This window comes from Neofelis nebulosa, chromosome 5 (genome assembly GCF_028018385.1).
Source record: "Neofelis nebulosa isolate mNeoNeb1 chromosome 5, mNeoNeb1.pri, whole genome shotgun sequence".
Lineage (NCBI taxonomy): Eukaryota > Metazoa > Chordata > Mammalia > Carnivora > Felidae > Neofelis > Neofelis nebulosa.
Window position 1 is genome coordinate 10,385,456 of NC_080786.1, and position 20,241 is coordinate 10,405,696.

Sequence of the window (20,241 nt, forward strand, 5' to 3'; positions counted from 1 at the left end):
CTGAGGGTCAAGTGAGACCAATGTGACCTTCAGATGCTTTCCCACTCCCATCTACCAAAACAAGGCAAATCAATAGTTACTCGTTATTTAACAAATAAATGCTGTGTTCTACTACTTCCAGAGTTAGGATTATAGCTCTTTAATTAAGTTCCTTTTTGGGTCTATGGAAATACAAGGAGCTGCAGAATCTCAGAAGTGGAAATAATTTAGAGCTTGTATAATCCAGGGGTTTCAAACTGGTGGCCCCTGGGCCAAATCAACTAGATTCTCCAGGTTTGGCCTTTGATGCTAAAGAGGGAGGTGAAGGAGCCTAGGAAATCTCTCAAGACAGAAGCTATGCATACAAGTCCATGAATTTCCACATAATTCTATTTTGCATGTCAGAAAGTGAACTTTGGTCCGACCATTTGCATCTCTTCTGTAACACAATGAATTTCTGAGAGCTAGGGAGGCTTTCCTGCTAGCTCTGACACTCCCAGGTAAGTGGATAAGCTTCACACAGGTCCTCAGGAATGCAAATAGGAAAAACACATTAATACTTGGTAAACACTGCCCGTCTTAACATTTGTTGTTTTACAGTGCTACTCCCATGAGATTAACTGTATAATCATCCAACAGATGTCTGGGGTTATAGACAATTTAGTTTTAGTTGTATTGGGGGGCAAAATGGGGCATAGAGGACACTGAAGACCACTTTCTCTTGGTTTCATAGTTTTACTTTTTAAAGTCTTCTTCTGGACCCATTTCCTGAACTGAATATTACTTTTTTTTGAAGACAGGGAAATTTCCATTCTTTTGGACCCCACAGCACCACGGTGCACCAGTAGAGGTACCCAGTAGATGCCTGTCACAGGAGACAAATGGAGTTTAGCCTACATTTTCCTGCCTGGGAGAGCTCTCTCCTTGGCTCTTCATCCCCCTTTCCACCTCTGCCCCTCCCCTGCCCGCCAGATACACCATTCCAGATGCCCCAGTGTTGGGAACGCCCAGCACTGGATACTCACGTTGGCAGAACTCTGTCTGACCAGAGCTCTGGCATTGTGGGACCAGTCCAGAAAGCCTGTCCTGGGTCAGATGCAGAGAGAAGTTGTACTTCATGACACAGGAGAGGAGCAGAACCTTTCCAGTGTCTCTTCTTGGTGGAACTTGGTGGGGATACACAGTCCAGGATAAGAGATCATTCCTTCTAACACTCGATGCAACTCAATCCAAACAGCATGCGGTCACATCAAGCCCGAAATGGGTTTGGCCCCACCAGACCAGGGCAGGAGGCCAAAACAGAGGAAAAGGAGCCAGATGTTACGAAATACTGCTCTGTGCTCAGAGGGCTCACATAGCCCTTCGCAAGTATATGGGCAGGGATACAGTGGTTGTTTATTTATTTATGAACACAAAGCTGCAGATGGGGAAACATTGATCGACCCGATCCCTTTCACAAGAGAAGAACTGAGATTCAAGTTGCAGGAGGCTAGGGGTTGGTGGTGGTGGATAGCTACTGACTTCCAGGAACACCTACTTTTGCCAAGAGCCTCAGAAATTAGAGAAGGTGAGGAAGGTAGGGGCGAAGGTGGGAACAGGTGGGCCTCTGGGGGTGTAATTAGACCATGGGCACTGGGGACCTTTGGGGCAATCATACATGTACTTTAAATTTTGTGTGACGAAGAGAGGGCAGTCAAACTTGCTTTGGAGAAAGAATTTCTGAGAGCTGGGGAGGCTTCCGCACCTTGGGTCCTCTTACCCTGGAGGCTGCAGGGATCAGGCCTGCTGCCTCTCCCCTCAGCCACCCTCTCTCCCACCTGAACTGTTTCCTGCCGCTCTCGATGCAGCTCCCTGACCTGTTTTTCTCATGTTACACACACCTTCCTTTCCGTTTTGGATTCTTTTTACTACTAGAAACTTTGCTGATTAGAAATCTGGCGTTAATTATTGCTAATCTCCTTCCAAATGTTAATGGAACGAGGTAGGTCTGTGTTCAAACTTTCCTCTCCCAGAATCCCCTGTAGATGGTCTGGTGTGTGTCTCAAGGCTGAGTGTGCTACAAGAATTTCCCAACTTGAGACAAAACACTCAACATCTGTTCTAATGTTGAAGGAAAAACTGATGTGTATTAGTTTCCTTCTTAAGGGATTTTCAAGGGTAATTTTGATCAAGACTTAATTTTTGCCTAATTTGCTCTATTAGAATCTAACTTTCCTGGAAATTGGAATGCCACCCTACTACAAATTGTATGCTTGCCTTTGTGTTTGGATTTACAGTTGTGTTGATCTAAGTGATACGGTGCTGTTTATCCTTTAGTGTAGCATTTCTCTAACACTGTAGACTCCTGGGGTTCCAAGGATCTATGCCTCAGTTCAGATCTGTGCTGTTCAGGATTGTAGCCACCAGACACATATTGAAATGTGGCTGGTCTGAACTGTGATGTGCAGTATGTGTGAAATACACATTGGGTTTCAAAGACGTATTATGAAAAATGTAAAATATCAATTTTATATTGATACAATGTTGAAATGATAATATTGTGGATGTATTTGGCTAAGTAAAAAATATTATTAAAGTCAATATCACCTGGCTCTTTCCCCTTTTTATTTAGTTATTAAAAAAATTCTTTTTAATGTTTATTTTTGAGAGAGAGAGAGAGAGAGAGAGAGAGAGAGAGAAGTAGGGCAGGGGCAGAGAGAGGGAGACACAGAATCCAAAGCAGGCCCCAGGCTCTGAGGTGTCAGCACAGAGCCCGACGCGGGGCTCAAACTCATGAGCCCAGCCAGAAGATCATGACCTGAGATGAAGTCGGAGGCTTAACTGACTGAGCTACCCAGGTGTCCCTCCCCTTTTTAAAATGTGGCTACTAGAAAATTTAAAATTCCATATGCAGTTAGCATTATATTCTTATTAGACAGTGCTGAATTGAATAAACACTGGCTCATAGCAGAATCTCATTCTTCAGTTCTTCCATTATTTTCGTTTTGAGAGAGAGGACAAGAGTACGTGAGCGGGGAAGTGGGGCAGAGGGAGAGGGAGAAAGAGAGAATGTTAAGCAGTCTCCATGTTCAGTGTGGAGCCTAACACAGGGCTGGAACTCACTATGGTGAGATCATGACCTGAACTGAAATCAAGAGTCAGATGCTTAACCGCCCCAGTTCTCATATTCTTAATAGTCAAAACCAACAATTCCCAATCTCTTGTTTCCTGACCTTGTTTCCCCTGGTTTTCATTTCTGAACATTTGAGGACTATAGGTGTTCATTAGACTCTGATTTTCTCATCAAATGTACCTGTACTCTGATTCATTTATTTCTGAGAAGAGTCTCTAGATTGTTGACCTCAATCTTGGTGATTCGCCTGATTTACACAAGAAAATATTTATTTTATTTGGTCCCATATCCCCTTCAAATCATCTTCAGTACACTGGGGGGTAAGTATGCATTTTTGAAAAATAACAGATGAGCGTAGTCAAACTCAGATTATTCCTTGCCAGAGTCATTTTTTGTATGAAGAAACAGACTATTTCTAGATTAGAGGTCTCCAGGGCGGGGCTTATGCGCCTCAGGGATACACTAGATAATTCACTGGATTACAGTATAAAAAATATTAAAACTTCTGTTTACATTTGCTTTACCTGATCCTTTTCTAATTTTTCATTTCTTGTTCATGTTTTACAATGAACATATTCATTTAGCACTACCTGCTTACAGTTTGTAAATATTGGGTAAACTAATGTGGGAAGTATTAGAGGGATGTGCTCAAAATGTTTACTAGTAAGTGTTTATCATCAAAAGGTTTTGAGACTACTGGTCCAAAGGAGGTAATTTCCCCCCCTAGTGTACACTGAGTCCCACCACTGTGTTAGTGACTCTTTTGAATATATGCAATTCATTCATTCATTCATTCATTCCTTCCTTCCTTCATTCATTCATTCCTTCATTCTTGAGGATCTACTAGGCAGCTGTTGCTTTGGTCCCGTAATTTACTTGACTTCTGGGAGCCTGGATTCTGAATCTGTTGTTTTCCTACCGGCCTCATGGCTGGCAGAAGTTTTGGCAGGCCTTGAGGTGTTTGGGGGTGAAAGATTGAGTGACGGAGGCCTTTTTTCCTGGGCTTGCCAAGATGGTCTTTTAGTGCTTAGCATATCTTCACCGAGGACTAATGTCTGCCATTTCTAAATTTAACATTCTTCTCTTTACTTTTTTTGTAAGTTGTGTTTTCTGGGGCCCTTCTCCGTTTCAGTTCTTTTCCTAGCTGAGAACCATCACTTGTTGCAACTTATTTGGTCTTCATTCCCATCCCAAGCACAAGCTGTTGTTATTCGCGCAACCAGGAGGTTTCTGTCACATCACAAGGGATTGCATCCCTGAAGTTATGTTATGGAAGCTAAGCAGCAGAACTGGCCAGACATTCATGGAATCGCCTGGGGCGAACTAGATTTAAATCCGAGCCTCACAAGAACTTCAAGTCACCTCCAAGTAACCTTTAGTCCCCATCTCAGCCATAAACCCCCCAAGGTCAAATATCTATGGTGCCTTTACCTGTTCAAAATGCTTTTCTTCAAAGGTGCCAAGGAGAGCATTTACCTGGGCAGGTTAAGGAAGGGCGGGAGGAGATAAAAAGAGATTTTCATTTTTAAGAAGGACTTTTCTCCATCCTTAAGAACCCACTGTGTAGACCACCATTTACAAGACTAAGCTGGCTTATTGGACTTCACATCCACCAAACTGCTGCAAATAAAGACTGTGTGAAGCCAAAGGACGTTGTTGAAAGGGGCACAAAATCCCAGGTTCCTTTGCCATGCTTATCCCCTCCCTAAATTCACCTCTGTCTCCCAGGGCTTCCTTCATCATTGTGTGGTAGAGTGAAAAAGTACGTGGGTTTTGGGAAAAATTCAAATCCTGTCTGCCACTGACTGGCTTTGTGACCTTGAGCAAGGTCCTTCTCTAAATCTTTCTCTACCGTTCTGTACAATTTCTATAATTGTAAAAATCATCACATTAGTACATACACTGTGGGGAGTGGCTATTATTAATTGAATCTGCTGTATTCACCTCTCAAGTCAGATATGCTCAATTTCCTGGCTATAGTCTTTTATTTTTTTACTTGAGATATAGCTGACATACAATGTTATGTTAGTTTCAGGTGCACACCATTGTGCCTCAACAAGTCTATCCCTTATGCTCGCCGCAAGTGTATTCCTAGCTACACTCCTAAGAAAGCTTGAGCTGGAAGAAACGTGGGCACCACCTGGTTCTGGAAGGAGCAGGAGGTTTAGAACCTGTCTGGTTTTGAGATTAAGCCATAGACCTAATTTAAGGAAAACAAATTTTTTATTATTTTTACATTTATTTTAGAGAGAGAGAAAGAGTGCCAAGCAGGGGTAGAGGGAGAGAAAGAGAGAATCCCAAGCAGGCTCCACCCTCAGCACAGAGCTCGACTCAGGGCTCGATTCCATGACCCTGGGATCATGACCTGAGCCGAAATCGAGAGTCAGATACTTAGCCAACTGAGCCACCCAGGTGCCCTGAGAATAAGAAATTATTAGAGAACTGCTTCTGATGTTCCCTCTCAAGTATGCACAGATCTGAGTGGGTCAAATGGTGGCATTCTCTCACTGATATTCTTTTATTTAATGAAGTAGGACATGAGATAAAGTTATTTTCACTTTGAAAGAAAAGTAAACGTAGCCTGGAAATGTTTTTATTTTCCCTCAGTTTTCCCCATTGCGAAAAGGCTGCCTTCTACCCTTGATCTCACACAAGCCTTATTTCACAGATGAACTGAGCAGTCTCAAAGGGGTGAGCCTCCTTCGAACGCAGGGCCTGCCCCAGGGACCCAAAGGCAGTCTTTTACGATCCGGGCTGGAGCAGAGGCTTTAGGTGGCAGCCTCTTCCCAGGGTGGCACAGTGATTAGGTCAGTGGCTCTGGAGCCAGACTGCCTGAGTTCATGTCCTGGTGCTGTCCTTGCTGGCACTGTGACCTTTGGGTCACCCTGATTCTCTATGCCTTGTTTTCCTCACCTGTAAAATGGGACAGTAATACTAATACCTATCTTATAAGACTGGCATACAGATTAAATGAGTTAAGAGAAGTAAAGTTCCTCACACAGGCCCAGGCACACAGTGAACACTGAATAAATGTTAGTCATCATTGCTTTTTTTTTTTTCTTTTTCCTGGAAATTGGCTGGGCCAAAAATTACAGGGGCAAAAGTGCTTTCTTGCCTTGAAGTTGCTGATGTGGAAGGAAAATCACAACTCTCCAATGAAGCTGAGCAAGGGGGCCTGGCTAGGTGGTGGCTTAGGAGACAGGCAACCTGGGCTTCTGCCCACAGTGGTACAAAGAGCTCCAGAACCCCAGGACCTAGCAGATCTTACTGGGAGAGGGACGCTGTGTGCCTAGAAGTTCTAATGGGCTGTGCTTGTCGCCTTTGCCCCCAGAGGCTTGTGCCAGATCAATTTCCCCCGCCTGGAGCCTGACTCTGGGTTCAGCCAAGGAAAGCAGAATTTGACCAGGTCTAGCATGCAGTATGACTCACAGGACTGACATGTGGTTTTAATCCGGCCCTCTGAAAATATGCTTATGTATTCCCTTTCACTCTACTCATGGTTTTGTTATGAAAATTATTCAACTGTTCTTTAAAAAATGGAACAGAAACTCCAAATTCAAAATCTCTGCCAGTCTTAACTCAGAGCCTGAGTGATGATGAATCAGTGATCAGCCAGTAGGGATCGTTTCGTTTAGAAGAGAGCAGAGGTCGGGGGGCAGAATGGAGGGGTCTTTCACACCTTTAATAATGATTCCGGAACCAGGGCCAAACATGAGTTTTATTAAACGTGCGCATGGGTGCGTGTGCACATACACGCACATGCACACACACACACACACACACACACACACACACACACACACACACACAATCACATGGCTTCCCTCTGCCTGTTCTCCCACCAAGAAACACTTTACAAATACTTTGTAACTTTATCTGTTTTGATGGAGAGAGGAACCTGTGACCTCTGTCTTCTCTCCACCTCTCCTGCTCAGCATGTTATTCCATCACCCGTGGCAGTTGAGTGGAGGACCAGGGTTTTGTCGTCCTTTTCTGACATCTGGGAGTTGAGAAAAGATGGCTTTGCCTCTGTCTCTGTCAGTTGGTTCCCGTGCAGCAGCCGGTGGGAATCACAGTTGTTAAGCACAGGGGGACGTCAGGGTTCAGAGCAGGGAATTCTGGGAAGTGGTCTGGGGTAGAGAGGGCTAGGGCCCAAGAGTAAATCCTGACAGGATTTTCTCAAAGTAGAACATTCCTTTCTCTGTGACCCTTTAGAAATGAGAAAAAGTCTCCTGCTGGCTGTTACAGTACAAACCGTAATCGAGTCCTTTCCTCTAGTGTCCTTGTTTCTGAAATTGACTCTGTGCAAAGGCCGCCAGTTTGTACTGGAATTCTTCAAAAAAGTCCTTCTCAAAAGGTCTCTCCGGTTTCCATTTCACAGAAGCCTCCCTCAATGCCATCTGCCCATCTTATGGAATAAACTTGTTCCTGGGATGTGTTTGTGACCAGGGTGTACTGTCATTATCTTCATCACAGCCTGAGTCCATCTGTAATGACAGCACTACGCCCTTATTAGTCAAGGGAAAGGCACTGCGCTTCATTACTAAACTGCCTTGCTGTTATCTGACCAGGGGCACACATGGAGCCCAACAGAAACCACCAAAAAATCTGTATTAGTTAAGTTTTGCTGTGATAATGCTGCATGATGAACAACCTTACAATCTCAATGGCTTACGATATACACCTACAGCTTGGTTCAAGGTCTATGTGTAGTTTAGGCCCAGTGGGTATGGCTGGTTTAGCTCCAGGCGGGGGATGGGGTTCATCTGGGGCCTATGCCTCTCATACTGGAGGACAAGTTTGCAAGGAGGAAGGTCAAACCACACAAGCACATTCGAAGCATCTATTAGGATGTGGCATATGTGATGTCCACTAATATTCCACTGACAAAGCAAGTCATGTGGCCAAAGTCAAAGACAGTGGGTGGGGAGGTATATTCTCTTTTCAGTGAAACCATGGCAAGGTGAGGAGGAAGGAAGAATAGTGAAGAAATATCACCAATATCACTGCCTTTCATGTTGAAGGGCTATCTTCCACCCTCTATGGAGGCAGTGATAGGGAGTTTGGGGGTGGCTCCTGTCCCCAGCACAGCACTTTCCTGTGGCCTGGGTTCTTTTCTACTCTCCTGGCTTTCAGTGGCCTGGGCTCTTTTCTACTCTCCTGGCTTTCCTTCCCACAGTTGCTGTGGAACCCAAACCCCACTCTTGTCAAAATCTCAGTCTTTTCCTTTTAGTCCCTCCACATATTTCCTTTCTGGCTCCTACCCTTTCTCTCCTCACCTTCCAACATGTTTTTTTTTTTTAATGTTTATTTATTTTTGAGAGAGAGAGAGACAGAGAGTGAGTGGGGGAGGAGCAGAGAGAGAGGGAGACATAGAATCCAAAGCAGGGTCCAGGCTCTGAGCTGTCAGCACAGAGCCTGATGTGGGGCTTGAACCCATGAACTGTGAGATCATGACCTTAGCCGAAGTTGGACGCTTAACTGACTGAGTCACACAGGTGCCCCTTCCAACATGTTTTTAAGCCAAGCAATTCCTTCCTGTTCCATCCTTGATATCTTTGGATGGACAAGACCTTTCCCATTGCCAAGGTGGTCTCCTCTTAACTTACATTTGTAGTTTTATGATGAAAGAGTTTCTCTTTCAGCCTCTGCCTTGAACTGTGCTCCCAAATATCCCACTTTTTACTCTGACATTACAATATGCCAAGTGCAGGAAAAGGGATGGGTATATTTTTCAGATCCCAGAAAGGTAAAGGGTGTTCAGAGAGTGGAGGAAGAAACATCGATCCCACTACTCATTTAAATGTACTAAGCTGGGGCACCTGGGTGGCTCAGTTGGTTGAGCATCTGACTTCAACTCAGGTCATGATCTCACCGTTCATAGGTTTGAGCCCCACGTCAGGCTCTGCGCTGACAGCTCAGAGCCTAGAGCCTACTTCAGATTCTATGTCTCCCTCTCTCTCTGCCCTTTCCCGCTTGTGTTCTCTCTCTCTCAAAAATAAATAAATAAACATTTTTAAAAAATAAATTTAAAAAATAAATGTACCAGGGGTGCCTGTGTGGCTGTCAGTTAAGCGTCCGACTTCAGCTCAGGTCATGATCTCATGGTTTGAGAGTTCGAGCCCCACGTCGGGCTCTGTGCTGACAGCTGGAGCCTGCAGCCTGCTTCAGATTCTGTGTCTCCCCCTCTCTCTACCCCTCCCACTCTCATGCTGTGTCTCTCTCTGTCTCTCAATAATAAATAAACGTTAAAAAATAAATAAATAAAAATAAATGTACCAAAGCCCTTTACATATTTTGACTCATTTCTTTCTCATGGCCATCCTTGGAGAGAGGAATTATCTCATTCTCTGACATTTTGTGACTGAGGAAACAGGGCAGAGAGGTTGTATAACTTGCCCATTGTCACACAGCTCAAAAGGGCAGAAACTGATTTAGAACTCAGCTGTGTTTTCCCCAAATCCTCCTGTTTAGCTACCCCCTTTTTTCAGTCATCTTCCTCTGCAACTGTGAGTGGACATGACTGCCAGGCCAGCGGGCATCTCCTCCAAGGAATAAAGAGTGAGGAATGGAGGTTTGCGGAGGGGAGGAGAAATAGAGCAGCTGTAGAAATAGACAGCGAAGGTCACACCATTCCTCCTTCCAGGCCGCCTGCATCACTGCAGAACAGAAAAGATGGTGTGTGTGTGTTTCGGATGGGGAGCTTGGGGGCGGGCTCAGCTGGCAAGTATGTAGCAAGGGCATCCGTCGTTGGGTCCAATCAGCAGACTTTCTAGTATATCTTGCTTCATTCCCCTTTCCCCTTCTCTACCGTACTCTTTGTTATTCAGCTGGATATTTCTCTTCACAGAAAGTTTTTTCAGTTTGATCAAAGCTGCTTTTCTTTTCCCAAAGCTTTACTTGGGTGGCCCTGTGGGGACATCTGCTCATGGCCGTTCTGAACTTTCTCTGTGCACAACCGCACAATTGCCAACTTTCCCCAGGTTGTCGGAAGCCAAGTAAGGCCGAAAAGAGGATCAAAACAGTCTGCCTTCTTCAAACATTTTTTAAAAGATGATTTATTTTTCTCTAGCGGCATCCAAAAGTTTAAGAACACAGATTATGAATCCAACATGAAAACATATTTTTCTTTTTAGAAGAGAAAAAAAAACCCAAACAGACTTCTTTTTCTCTGCCCATTTCTCTCTTCAGTTTTAATTAAAAATATTGGTATTCTTGCCAATTGTGGGACCCTGGGCAAATGTTAGCACTCTGGATCTTTCTGTTTTCTCAGCTGTAAATTAGGAATGAAATGATTCCCACGTCCCTCATCTGCATGAGGATTAAAGGAGATAATAACTGATACACGATGAAAAGTTAGTATCAGTAAGAAGTGGGACCCAATGGCTTCATTTCTTGGTGTCTCCTCTATAGAAATCCTCATAGTTTCCCCAGAGCTGTATGTCCTGTGTGGTCGGTGCAGCACTGTTTGGCTCTAGTAAAAATTGGGAATGATCTAAATATTCTCCTTGTAGAGAAACGATTAAAGAAATTATGGCATCTTCTCCCTGTGAACTACTATGCAGCAAGTTAAGTAACTCTATATAGACAGATACAGAAAAAGCTTCAGGACATATTGTTATGTCAACAGGCAAGTTGTGGAACGGTCTTCTCTTTTATGCTCAAAATAATTATCACATATGGTGGACGAAAAAATAATCTCCCAAAAGACATCCATATCTTAATCCCTGGAACCTGTGACTGTTACCTTATTTGGAAAAAAAGACTCTCTGCATATCTCAGTTAAGCATCTTGAGACGGGGAGCCTATCCTGGAGCCTATTATCCAAGCAGGCCCCCAGTGACATCGCATGTGTTCTTTTAAGAGGGAGGCAAAGAGAGATCTGATACACACAGAAAAGGAGGAGCACAATGGCCACAAATCAGAGTGATGGCGCATCAGTCAGGCTGAAGAACGCCAGCGGCCTCCAGAAGCTGGACGAGTTCTCCCCTAGAGCCTCCACAGGGAGCATGGCTCTGCTGGCACCTGGATTTCAGCTTCGTGAAACTGATACTGAACACATTTCTGTGTTTGAAGCCGTCAAGTCTGTGGATGTTGATTATGGCAGTCACAGGAAGTTAGTACACCGTGACATATGTGCACGTTTCGATGCAAAGAAAAGAAACAGACCTGGGAAGATGGTACATCCAGATCGTTGACTGCGGCTCCCCTCTGGGGAGGTGAAAAGATGTTCACATTTTGTTTGATTGTCTTAATATTACTTGGGTTTTTCACAGTGTTTATTTATGCATGTATTTGTGTGTGTGTGTGTGTGTGTGTGTGTGTGTGTGTGTGTGTGTGTGTGTCTTTTAAATAGTAATAAAGACCAAATTAAAATATATCTAATCAGGACAAAATTTAGAATCTCACGTCAAAAGGATTATCAGATAAAGACATCTTAGGGGGTGACAAGAATCATTTGTTTTATGGAAAAAAGGCTCATTTCCACTGGAGACATCCTGTGGAACCACGTAGAATGCCTCTCAGAATTGTCCCTCTGAATGATGGAGACTGAGCATTTATCCACTGACTTTTGTCCCATTTGGGCTGAGGGTTGTCACCAAAGGCCTTAACTTCCCCTGTGCCTCCCTGAGAGCAGGCAAGAACATCGAGAGTGAATCAGGCACTTGAGGTGGGAAGCTGGCAGTGTGCAAGGGGATTGTCCACTGTAGGGGGCAGCTGGAATCAGTCATCAGTCGGCCAAGAGGACCATAACATGGGGCACAAAAGCATCTTCCATAGAGAGAAAGCTCCTGGAGCCCCAAGCAGGGAAGAACCCCAGAACTGGAGGAGCCCTTCTCACCAGCAGGCATGCAGTGCCCTAGGCCAGGGAACGGTGTTTGTCCCTCTCTGAAAACCCCTCTTGTCTGAGGGCCCATTTCATACAGAGCTTCCTGTGTGGCAGGCACTGTGATAGTCCCAAGACACAACAGCACATGAGCCAATGTCTCACTTGTGTGGATCAGTAGACTTTAAATGATCAAATATAGTAAAGAATGAAAGGGTATGCTCAGGGAGGAGCAGCATATTATGGGAGCACATAGCTAAGGCATCCAGCCCATTGAGAGGCCTCTGTGGAAGGCTTCCCAGGGAGGTAGTGTCTGAACTGAGACCTAAATAATGAGAATGGAGGGAGAGGAGTGTGCCAGGCAATGGAACAGCATGGGTAAAGTGTAGATAGAGAGGGTCTGGCACTGTCTAGGAAATGAAAGACATTCAGTGTGGCTCAACCACTCCAGGCACTTAGACCTTCTCCAAAGAGGCTTTGAAGGATGTGACCCAGTGTGTGGAGAGTGGATTGCAGAGGAGCAGAGCTGGAGGGAGAGACCAATTAAGTATCCTAGTAAAGAAGAGGGTGTCTGGGCCTAGGTAGACAGAGTGGCCATTGAGAACTGAACTGATTCAAGAGATGTTTAGGAGGGAACATTTGCAGGACTTGGATATAGGAGGCAGAGGCAAGGGTGGAGTGGAGATCAGGCCCACATTTCTGGCTTGGATATCTGGGTGGATGGTGCTACCTTTCAGCAGGTTGGAAACTGAAGGAGGGACATGTTTAGAGGTGGGGGAGATGGTGAGTAAATTATATAAAGTAGAGAACTTCTGGTTGACCTAGTGATCCCTTCCCCTCTCTCTGACTCCTAGAAATCTGTGAGAGGTGGGCCACCTCTCTTCCTGTTCCACGGCACTCTTTAAGGGTGGTGTCTTGGGGGTGCTAACTGGTCAGCATACCTGCAGGAGGCATTCAGTTTCCACAAAGCTAGTGAATAGATCTTGTGAAAATGTACAGAGGGAGGAAAACTCTTGGACTTCCCAGAGCTGTTTGGGTACTGTGGCTCCTGACCATAGACATTGGAAAAAGTTGGTTGTTCTGTGGCCTGCCCTAGTCACTGCATTCTGTTAGGGCATGTTCCTTTCTTCTTAAAAATGTGCCACCAAGGCCTGTTACTATGAACGTGGCTGCATAAACTGCATACTTGCCACTGTCTCCTGGAAACCATCTGAAAGCAACAAAGAGAATGGAAGACAAAATGAAAATGCCTTTTAAGGCTAACTCAGGAGACACCAGAATCCTTGGGAGCTGTGTAAAAAAGTGGTCAATTTCATGCAGAGCGGTGTTGGGAGACGTGAGAGACGGGAGGAGAGAGCCCAGGGGTGGCAGATCCCAGAAAGCACCGATACAAATATAGCTGCGAAGCAAGGTCTCTATCTCGTCTTGTCTGCAAAAGAGGCTGTGAAGATGAGGGTGACTGTGGTTGCCCAGCAGTTCCACCTGGACCATTAAGATGAGAGAGGCAGAGGAGAGGACGCATGAAGAACCATGCTCACAAGGCTGATTTGCAGGAAGCAGCCTGGCCGCGATTTCAGATTCACCTCAGGCCCGTCTATAGGAACCTCTTTCGATGGACTCATCCAACTTCTAAGAAGAGTTTGGCATCCATACGGAGACACTGTAAGGAAAAAAGGAAACAATGAACAGCAAAGTTGATGAACAGATGCAGGTCAGTCGCCCTGAAACAGGTAAAAATTTCGAGCAATCGCTTCACTATGAATCTGTAAAGCTCAATGAAAAAAAAAATCCTCTCTGAAGGAACACTACAAAAGAGAAATGCAAGAACTCAAGAAAAAAATGGTAAGATAGCAGGAAGAGGTGAAATATGATCTGGGAAGAAATGGGGAAAACTAGAAATTAACTGGAATTAAGTAGAAATTAGAAAGTACTCAAGGAAGGGGTGCCTGGGTGGCTCAGTCGGTTGGGCGTCCGACTTCGGCTCAGGTCATGGTCTTGTGGTATGTGAGTTCGAGCCCCGCATCAGGCTCTGTGCTGACAGCTCGGAGCCTAGAGCCTGCTTTGGATTCTGTGTCTTCCTCTCTCTCTGCTCCTCCCCTGCTCGTGCTCTGTCTCTCTCTCTCTCTCTCTCCTTCAAAAATAAATAAAAACATTTTTAAAAAAAAAGAGAAAGTACCCGAGGAGAAAACATAATAAGCCAGACAGAATATAGACATGTGAAACATGAACAAACTGAAATGAAAATAGTTAGAAAGGATTAGAGAGAAAAGATGGAAGGATCCACAAGACAGACAACGGAGGTCCAACATATATGTAATTAAAGAGCCTGGCAAAAAAAATAAAAATAAAAATAAAATAGTGGAATGGAAATCATACTTCAAACTTAGTCTAAGAAAACTTTGATGAAAAAAACTATTTAAATCTACCTTTTCTAACAAAGTGTATCACACCAAGAAAAACGGACCCAGGAAAGTCAACACCAAGATATATTCTAGTAACATCACTGGACCTCAAAGAAAACAAAAGATCACCTCACACCTGTCAGAATGGCTCTTGTCAAAAAGACAAGAGATAACAAATGCTGGGAGGATGTGGAGAAGAGGGAACCCTTCTGCACTGGTGATGGGATTGTAAATTGGTGCAACCACTGTGGAGAACAGAATGGAGGCTCCTCAAAAAGCCAAAAAAAAAAAAAAAAAGGAACTATCAGACAATCCAGGCATCTCACTTGTGTGTATATATCTGAAGGAAATGAAATCAGTGTCTTGAAGAGATATCTCCACTTCTATGCGCATTGCAGCATTATTCAGAATAATCAAGATAGGGAAACAACCTAAGTGTCCACTGACAGATGAATGGATAAAGAAAAAAATATATATATATATAATATATGTTTATATATTTTATATATTATATATTACATATATATATGTGTATATATATATATGTATATACACCACACACACATACACACACACACACACAACACAATATTATTCAGCCATAGAAAAAGAAGGAAATCCTGCCATTTGTGACAACATGGGTGGACCATGAGCATTATGCTAAGTGAAATAGACCAGACAGAGAAAGACAAATACTATATGGTATTTGTATGTGGAACCTAAAAATAAAATGTCAAACTCATAGAAACAGAGTGGAATGATGGTTGCCAGGGCTGGGAGAGGGAGGAAATGGGGAGATGTTGGTCAAAGAATATAGAGACTTTCAGTTATAAGGTGGCTGAGTTCTGAGGACCTAATGTACAGCAGGTGACTGTAGTTAAGAATACCATATTGTACACTTCAGATTTGCAGAGAGTAGATCTTAAGCATTCTCAACACATGCACACAAAGGTAACTTATGTGAGGTGACAGGTGTGCTAAATAACTTGGCTGTGGTGATCATTTCATAATGTATATGTATATCAAAGTATACACTTTAAATATATACAGTTTTATTTGTTAATTATACTTCAATAAAGCTGGAAAAATGTAGAGAAAAAGAAAATTCTTATGGCAACTAGGCAGGGTATAACATCCATCTATTCAGTGGAGCAGGACCCACAAGCCATTCAGAGAAACTGTGACAAAATATTTTATTTCTAGTCAAGATTTCTTTCAGGTATGAATGCTATAGAAAAACAATTTTGAACATGAAGGAACTCAGAGAATTTTGTTCACATGCGCACCGCTTAAGAAAATTGTGGAGTTTTGGCTTCAGCTAACCGAGAAATAATGAAAAACTAGGGCAAAGGAGAAAGGAGCATGCAAAGAATGTATTTCACTGAAGAGCTAAGACCTGAACACATATGAGTATTGGACTAGTGGGATAGAAGGTACAAGTTTTATATTCTAACAATTTAAAAATAATACAAATATACAAATTTGGAAGGGGGAATCCAAGAAAAGATGGCAGAAAGAAAAAAACGTGCTGTTCATTAATAACAGCTGAGAACCAAGGGATATCATTTAAAGCTGCCAGACGTAGTAGAAATGTAAGAAATTACATTGTACAAAGACAAACATTAAAATAGATAATGCAAGTGATTAATATTGAATAACAACAGAGTGGTAGGGGACAGAGGAGAGGGCAGGTACTAATTTTATGATTGTTCATACTAGGGATTCAGAGCTACTGTTCAAAGAGGTAGATGATTAAGGGCAAACGATCATCAAGGTGTATACCACAAAACAAAAGTAAAGGTAACTGAAAACCTACTGAAAGAATTCCAAATTAGAAGTACAAAAATATGCCATAAAAATTTATGACAAAACAAAGACTAAACATGTACAGCATATCAAGTAACATAAATGGACCAAACCTACCTGGTGACAGAACACAGAGCTATTTTGGTGGAAGTGTGTGTGTATGGATGCATGTATGTGTCTATGTATATATGTGTACATATGTGGGGGTGGGGAGATACAGAGCACACAAAGTCCTCTCCTCAACCTTTAGCCTATGGTAGACCATGAAGAGGAGAGAGATTCCAGATGGACTCCAGGTTTTGATAGCCCACATTTATTTATTTATTTATTTATTTTTTTTTTAATTTTATTTTTGGGACAGAGAGAGACAGAGCATGAACGGGGGAGGGGCAGAGAGAGAGGGAGACACAGAATCGGAAACAGGCTCCAGGCTCCGAGCCATCAGCCCAGAGCCTGACGCGGGGCTCGAACTCACGGACCGCGAGATCGTGACCTGGCTGAAGTCGGACGCTTAACCGACTGCGCCACCCAGGCGCCCCGATAGCCCACATTTATGAGGAAGATCTTCTCTAGGCTTTGTCTCCCTGCCCTGTGTCCCTTGACTGGAGTGGAGAGAAATCAGAAACCTGCTTTCATCTGATTTCCCCACTGCGATTAAGCCTCCTGGTCCCCACCCTGTCGTGCCTCAAGCAGGGTGTTCAGCCTTGGGGCTGCATGATCCTGGGACATAGACCTACCTGCTGGCTCACAGCAGTATAGGTACCTTGGAGTCTGGAGAAGAGGGGTGGGGCCTGAGAACTTCCTTTTCTGACAAGTTCCCAGGGATACTGATGCTACTGGTCCAGGAACAATGTGTTTAAAAATCACTGTCCCAGGGGTGCCTGGGTGACTCAGTCGGTTAAGCATCCAACTCTAGATTTCAGTTCAGGTCATGACCTCACATCCCATGAGTTTGAGCCCCGCATCAGGCTTCATGCTGACAGTGCAGAGCCTGCTTCGGATTCTCTCTCCCTCTCTCTCTCTTCTTCCCCTGTCCCCACCATGAAAATAAGTAGATAAACTGGAAAAAAAAATCACTGCCCAGAGTGTGTCCATGCCCGCACATGTGGAGCAGGTGCTACCACGTCGGTGTGCCAAGAAAGGCCAGGGCATCCGACTTCCTTTTGAGCAGGTGGTGCAGGAAGAAGTGCCTAGGCAAGGACTTAGTCACATGGTTACACCTGGCTGCAGGAGAGGCTGGGCAATGGCGCCTGTAGCGGGGCAGTCTGTGCCCTAAAAAGGGAAAAGGGAAAAGCTTGCTTGTGGGAGACGATTAGAGGTTTACGGCGTGGGCCCTAGGATTCACATGGAGATGAAGAGAGAGGGTCCAAGCGCTCAGTGGTGAGGGACAGATGTGAAAAAAAGATGCTTACAGTGCTTGGTTCTTAGTGTCATAGCGGCCCTTTATTCAAGGGGGAGGAGCCCAAGGCGGCCTGCAGCCATCAGCAAAGGCCGCCCGCAAAGGCTGCCCGCGAAGGCAAGGCAAGAGCTCAGCTTTGAAGCAGGACTGCACTTGGCTGTGGTTGCCCATTCCTGCCTTGAAGACAGCTAGGTGTACTCCACCATCTCTGCCCTCTTTGTGCCCCCAAGATGTTCACTCACTGTCCCTGTTGTTTTGTGGGTTGGGCCGGATGTTTTCCCAGGTCTCAGACTCTCTTTTTCTATCCTGTCCCCCAGGCATCTTGGCTCTGGAGAAAGCTGCGTGGCAAAAGGCGGCTGGTGATGGCATTCTGCCTCTTGATGACTCTGTCTGCGGTGGCTGTCACTCGCTTCCCCCCACAGCATCCTGCTACTGGCCCAGACCCTGGTCCCATGGAGCCCCAGGAGGTAACGGGTGCCCTTGGCCCCCACAGCCGGCAGGCTCTGAGCTCCGGCTGGAGGCAGCGGGCAAGAGACCTAGGGCTCTGGAGAGGCTGGGCCTTGCCTAGCCCCATGTGTGCTGGGGAGCAAGGCCACAGAGGGCCAGTGGACAGAAGCAGGAAGTCCCTGGGAGGGGACAGCAGGCGTCCAGGGAGGGTCAGAAGGGACATTACTTTGGCACCTCTAGGAGATTTGAGACTCAGTACCCGGCGTCTTGTGCTCCTGGGGGAGGATGAAGTTAGGAGTCCAGGAGCCAAAGACTTGGGTCCCCCCTGGCATGATGGTCTCATCAGAGAGGCACAGAATGAAACTGGCACCCTGGTTGGCCCCCTCACAGGACATGGCATGACGGCTTTACAGGCTTGGAAAGCTACCGCTGGACCGACCCTCCGGTCCCACCCAGCAGAAGGCAGGAATCTTCCAGGATTGACTGGTGGGCAACAAACAGGGCATCCCACACCATCTGCAGGGGCTCGTCGGTGGCCTGGCTCTGTTGGGGAGCTGCAAGGATCTGTCTGGTGTGAGGCTGAGACCCCTGATCTGTTGACCGGCTTGAGGACCAGTGGGCAGGCTCCCCCGTGGCTCACAGAGCATGATGTGCAAATGCTCCGGCTGTTGGCTCAGGGGGAGGTGGTGGGCAAAGCCAGGGTGCCTGGCCATGGGCAGGTGCTGCAGGTTGGCTTCTCCAATGCGGGTGCCTCTCGGGACATGTCTTCTGGGCTCAGCCATCTCTGCTCCCAGGGGCTCTGCGGCCTGATCAAGAGGCCTGGGGACCTGCTGGAGGTCCTGGCCTTCCACGTGGACCGTGTGCTGGGGCTGCACCGGAGCCTACCTGCTGTGGCCCGGAACTTCCGGAGCTCCCTGCTGCCCTACCGATACACAGATGGCAGCACAAGGCCCGTCATCTGGTGGGCACCCGATGTGCAGCACCTGGGTGACCCAGACGATGACCAGAACTCTCTGTCCTTGGGCTGGCTCCAGTACCAGGCCTTGTTGGCACGCGGCTGCAGCTGGCCAAGCCAGGCCCCCTGCCTGGGCCTCCACCACGCCGAGTGGGCACGCCTGGCACTCTTCGACTTCCTGCTGCAGGTAGGTGGGGCTGGGCATGGTGAGGCTGGAGAGCAGCAGAAGCAGGGGATTGGGGATGAACTGAGACACTGGAGTTGCCCGCTTGAGGATGGTTGGTGACTCCCCCTCCAATCTTTGTGTTTTGACCACCACGCACCTGTTTTCATTATTTTTCTGCTTTTGCATTTATTCATCCAGTGGTATGCTGGAACCAGCTCATGTGGGCTTACAAGAGCTGATTGCTAAAATTTTCAGGAATCTTGTGACCTGGTTGAGAAACACAGGCATTATTAAACATTAAATTCCATCAACTAACAATATGATAAGTTACTGTTGAGAAAAAGGTAATAAATGCTCAGAACCCATTAATTCCTAATGATTTCACTGTATTTTACTACAACCTATGCTTTTTAGGTTATTTGCATTTATATAGTAAATATCGTATGATGGTGAGCTACTGCACATCTCCTGTCAACTCCACATTCGGTCATGTTGGTAGCTTGAAATTGGCCAGGGTGGGAGTATTTACACCATGGGAGTCAGCAAATGCTACAAATATGGACTCCCCACTACTTCCAAGAGCTGGTTGTTAAACATTTATCTGCACATCACTGTTGATAACGTCATATCCTTGAATCAACTAGGATTGAAGACGGTTGCCGAGTTTAAAAAAGAAAGGAAGTAATGGGGAGAGGGAGAGACATAGAAAGGTAAAGGGATGATACTTGGGCACTGAAAAATGAGAAAGGACTCCAGCCACAAGGTCAACTGAGCTCCTTCCTCTGCCAGAAGTTAACCCTGGAGTTTCTGGGGATCCTAGGGAAGGATTGGGCAGTCAGGACACAGGAGTTAACTGGGGGACTGCAGGCATTGGCTATTTACTAACTGTAAACAGCATGGCTATTCTGGGGCCTGTGCACTGGATGTCAGCTGAGACATACGTGTGGAAATGTGTCCAGAAGGATATAAAGACAAAAAGGAAAGACAAAAAGCTCAAAATGGGTGAATATGTGTACTAGATGCAGACTGAGCCAGCCCCCGTTTCTGTAGCGATGCCTATTGAAAAAAGACACCAACATGAGCCCTAGATTCACCTACTGGGGTGAGTGGATGAGCCACAGGACAGGATTCAGGCAGCCAGGGGATGT

The 20,241-nt window shown here is 45.4% G+C and overlaps 1 protein-coding gene across 5 annotated transcripts in view; it reads left to right on the forward strand.

The window, feature by feature from the left end:
• Positions 1 to 20,241, forward strand: part of GASK1A (golgi associated kinase 1A) — a 104,162-nt gene that overhangs the window by 54,216 nt on the left and 29,705 nt on the right. For 4 of the 5 annotated variants that reach the window (XR_009261658.1, XR_009261657.1, XM_058729631.1 and 1 more), the window contains one exon: positions 17,843 to 19,114. Coding sequence is in view for 2 of the 5 variants with exons in the window: in XM_058729631.1 (XP_058585614.1) it covers positions 17,843 to 19,114 (1,272 nt within the window). In the remaining 3 variants the exon portion in view is untranslated. Of the gene's footprint in view, positions 1 to 17,842; positions 19,119 to 20,241 lie in introns of all 5 variants that reach the window. The other variant, XR_009261659.1, reaches the window with a different exon arrangement.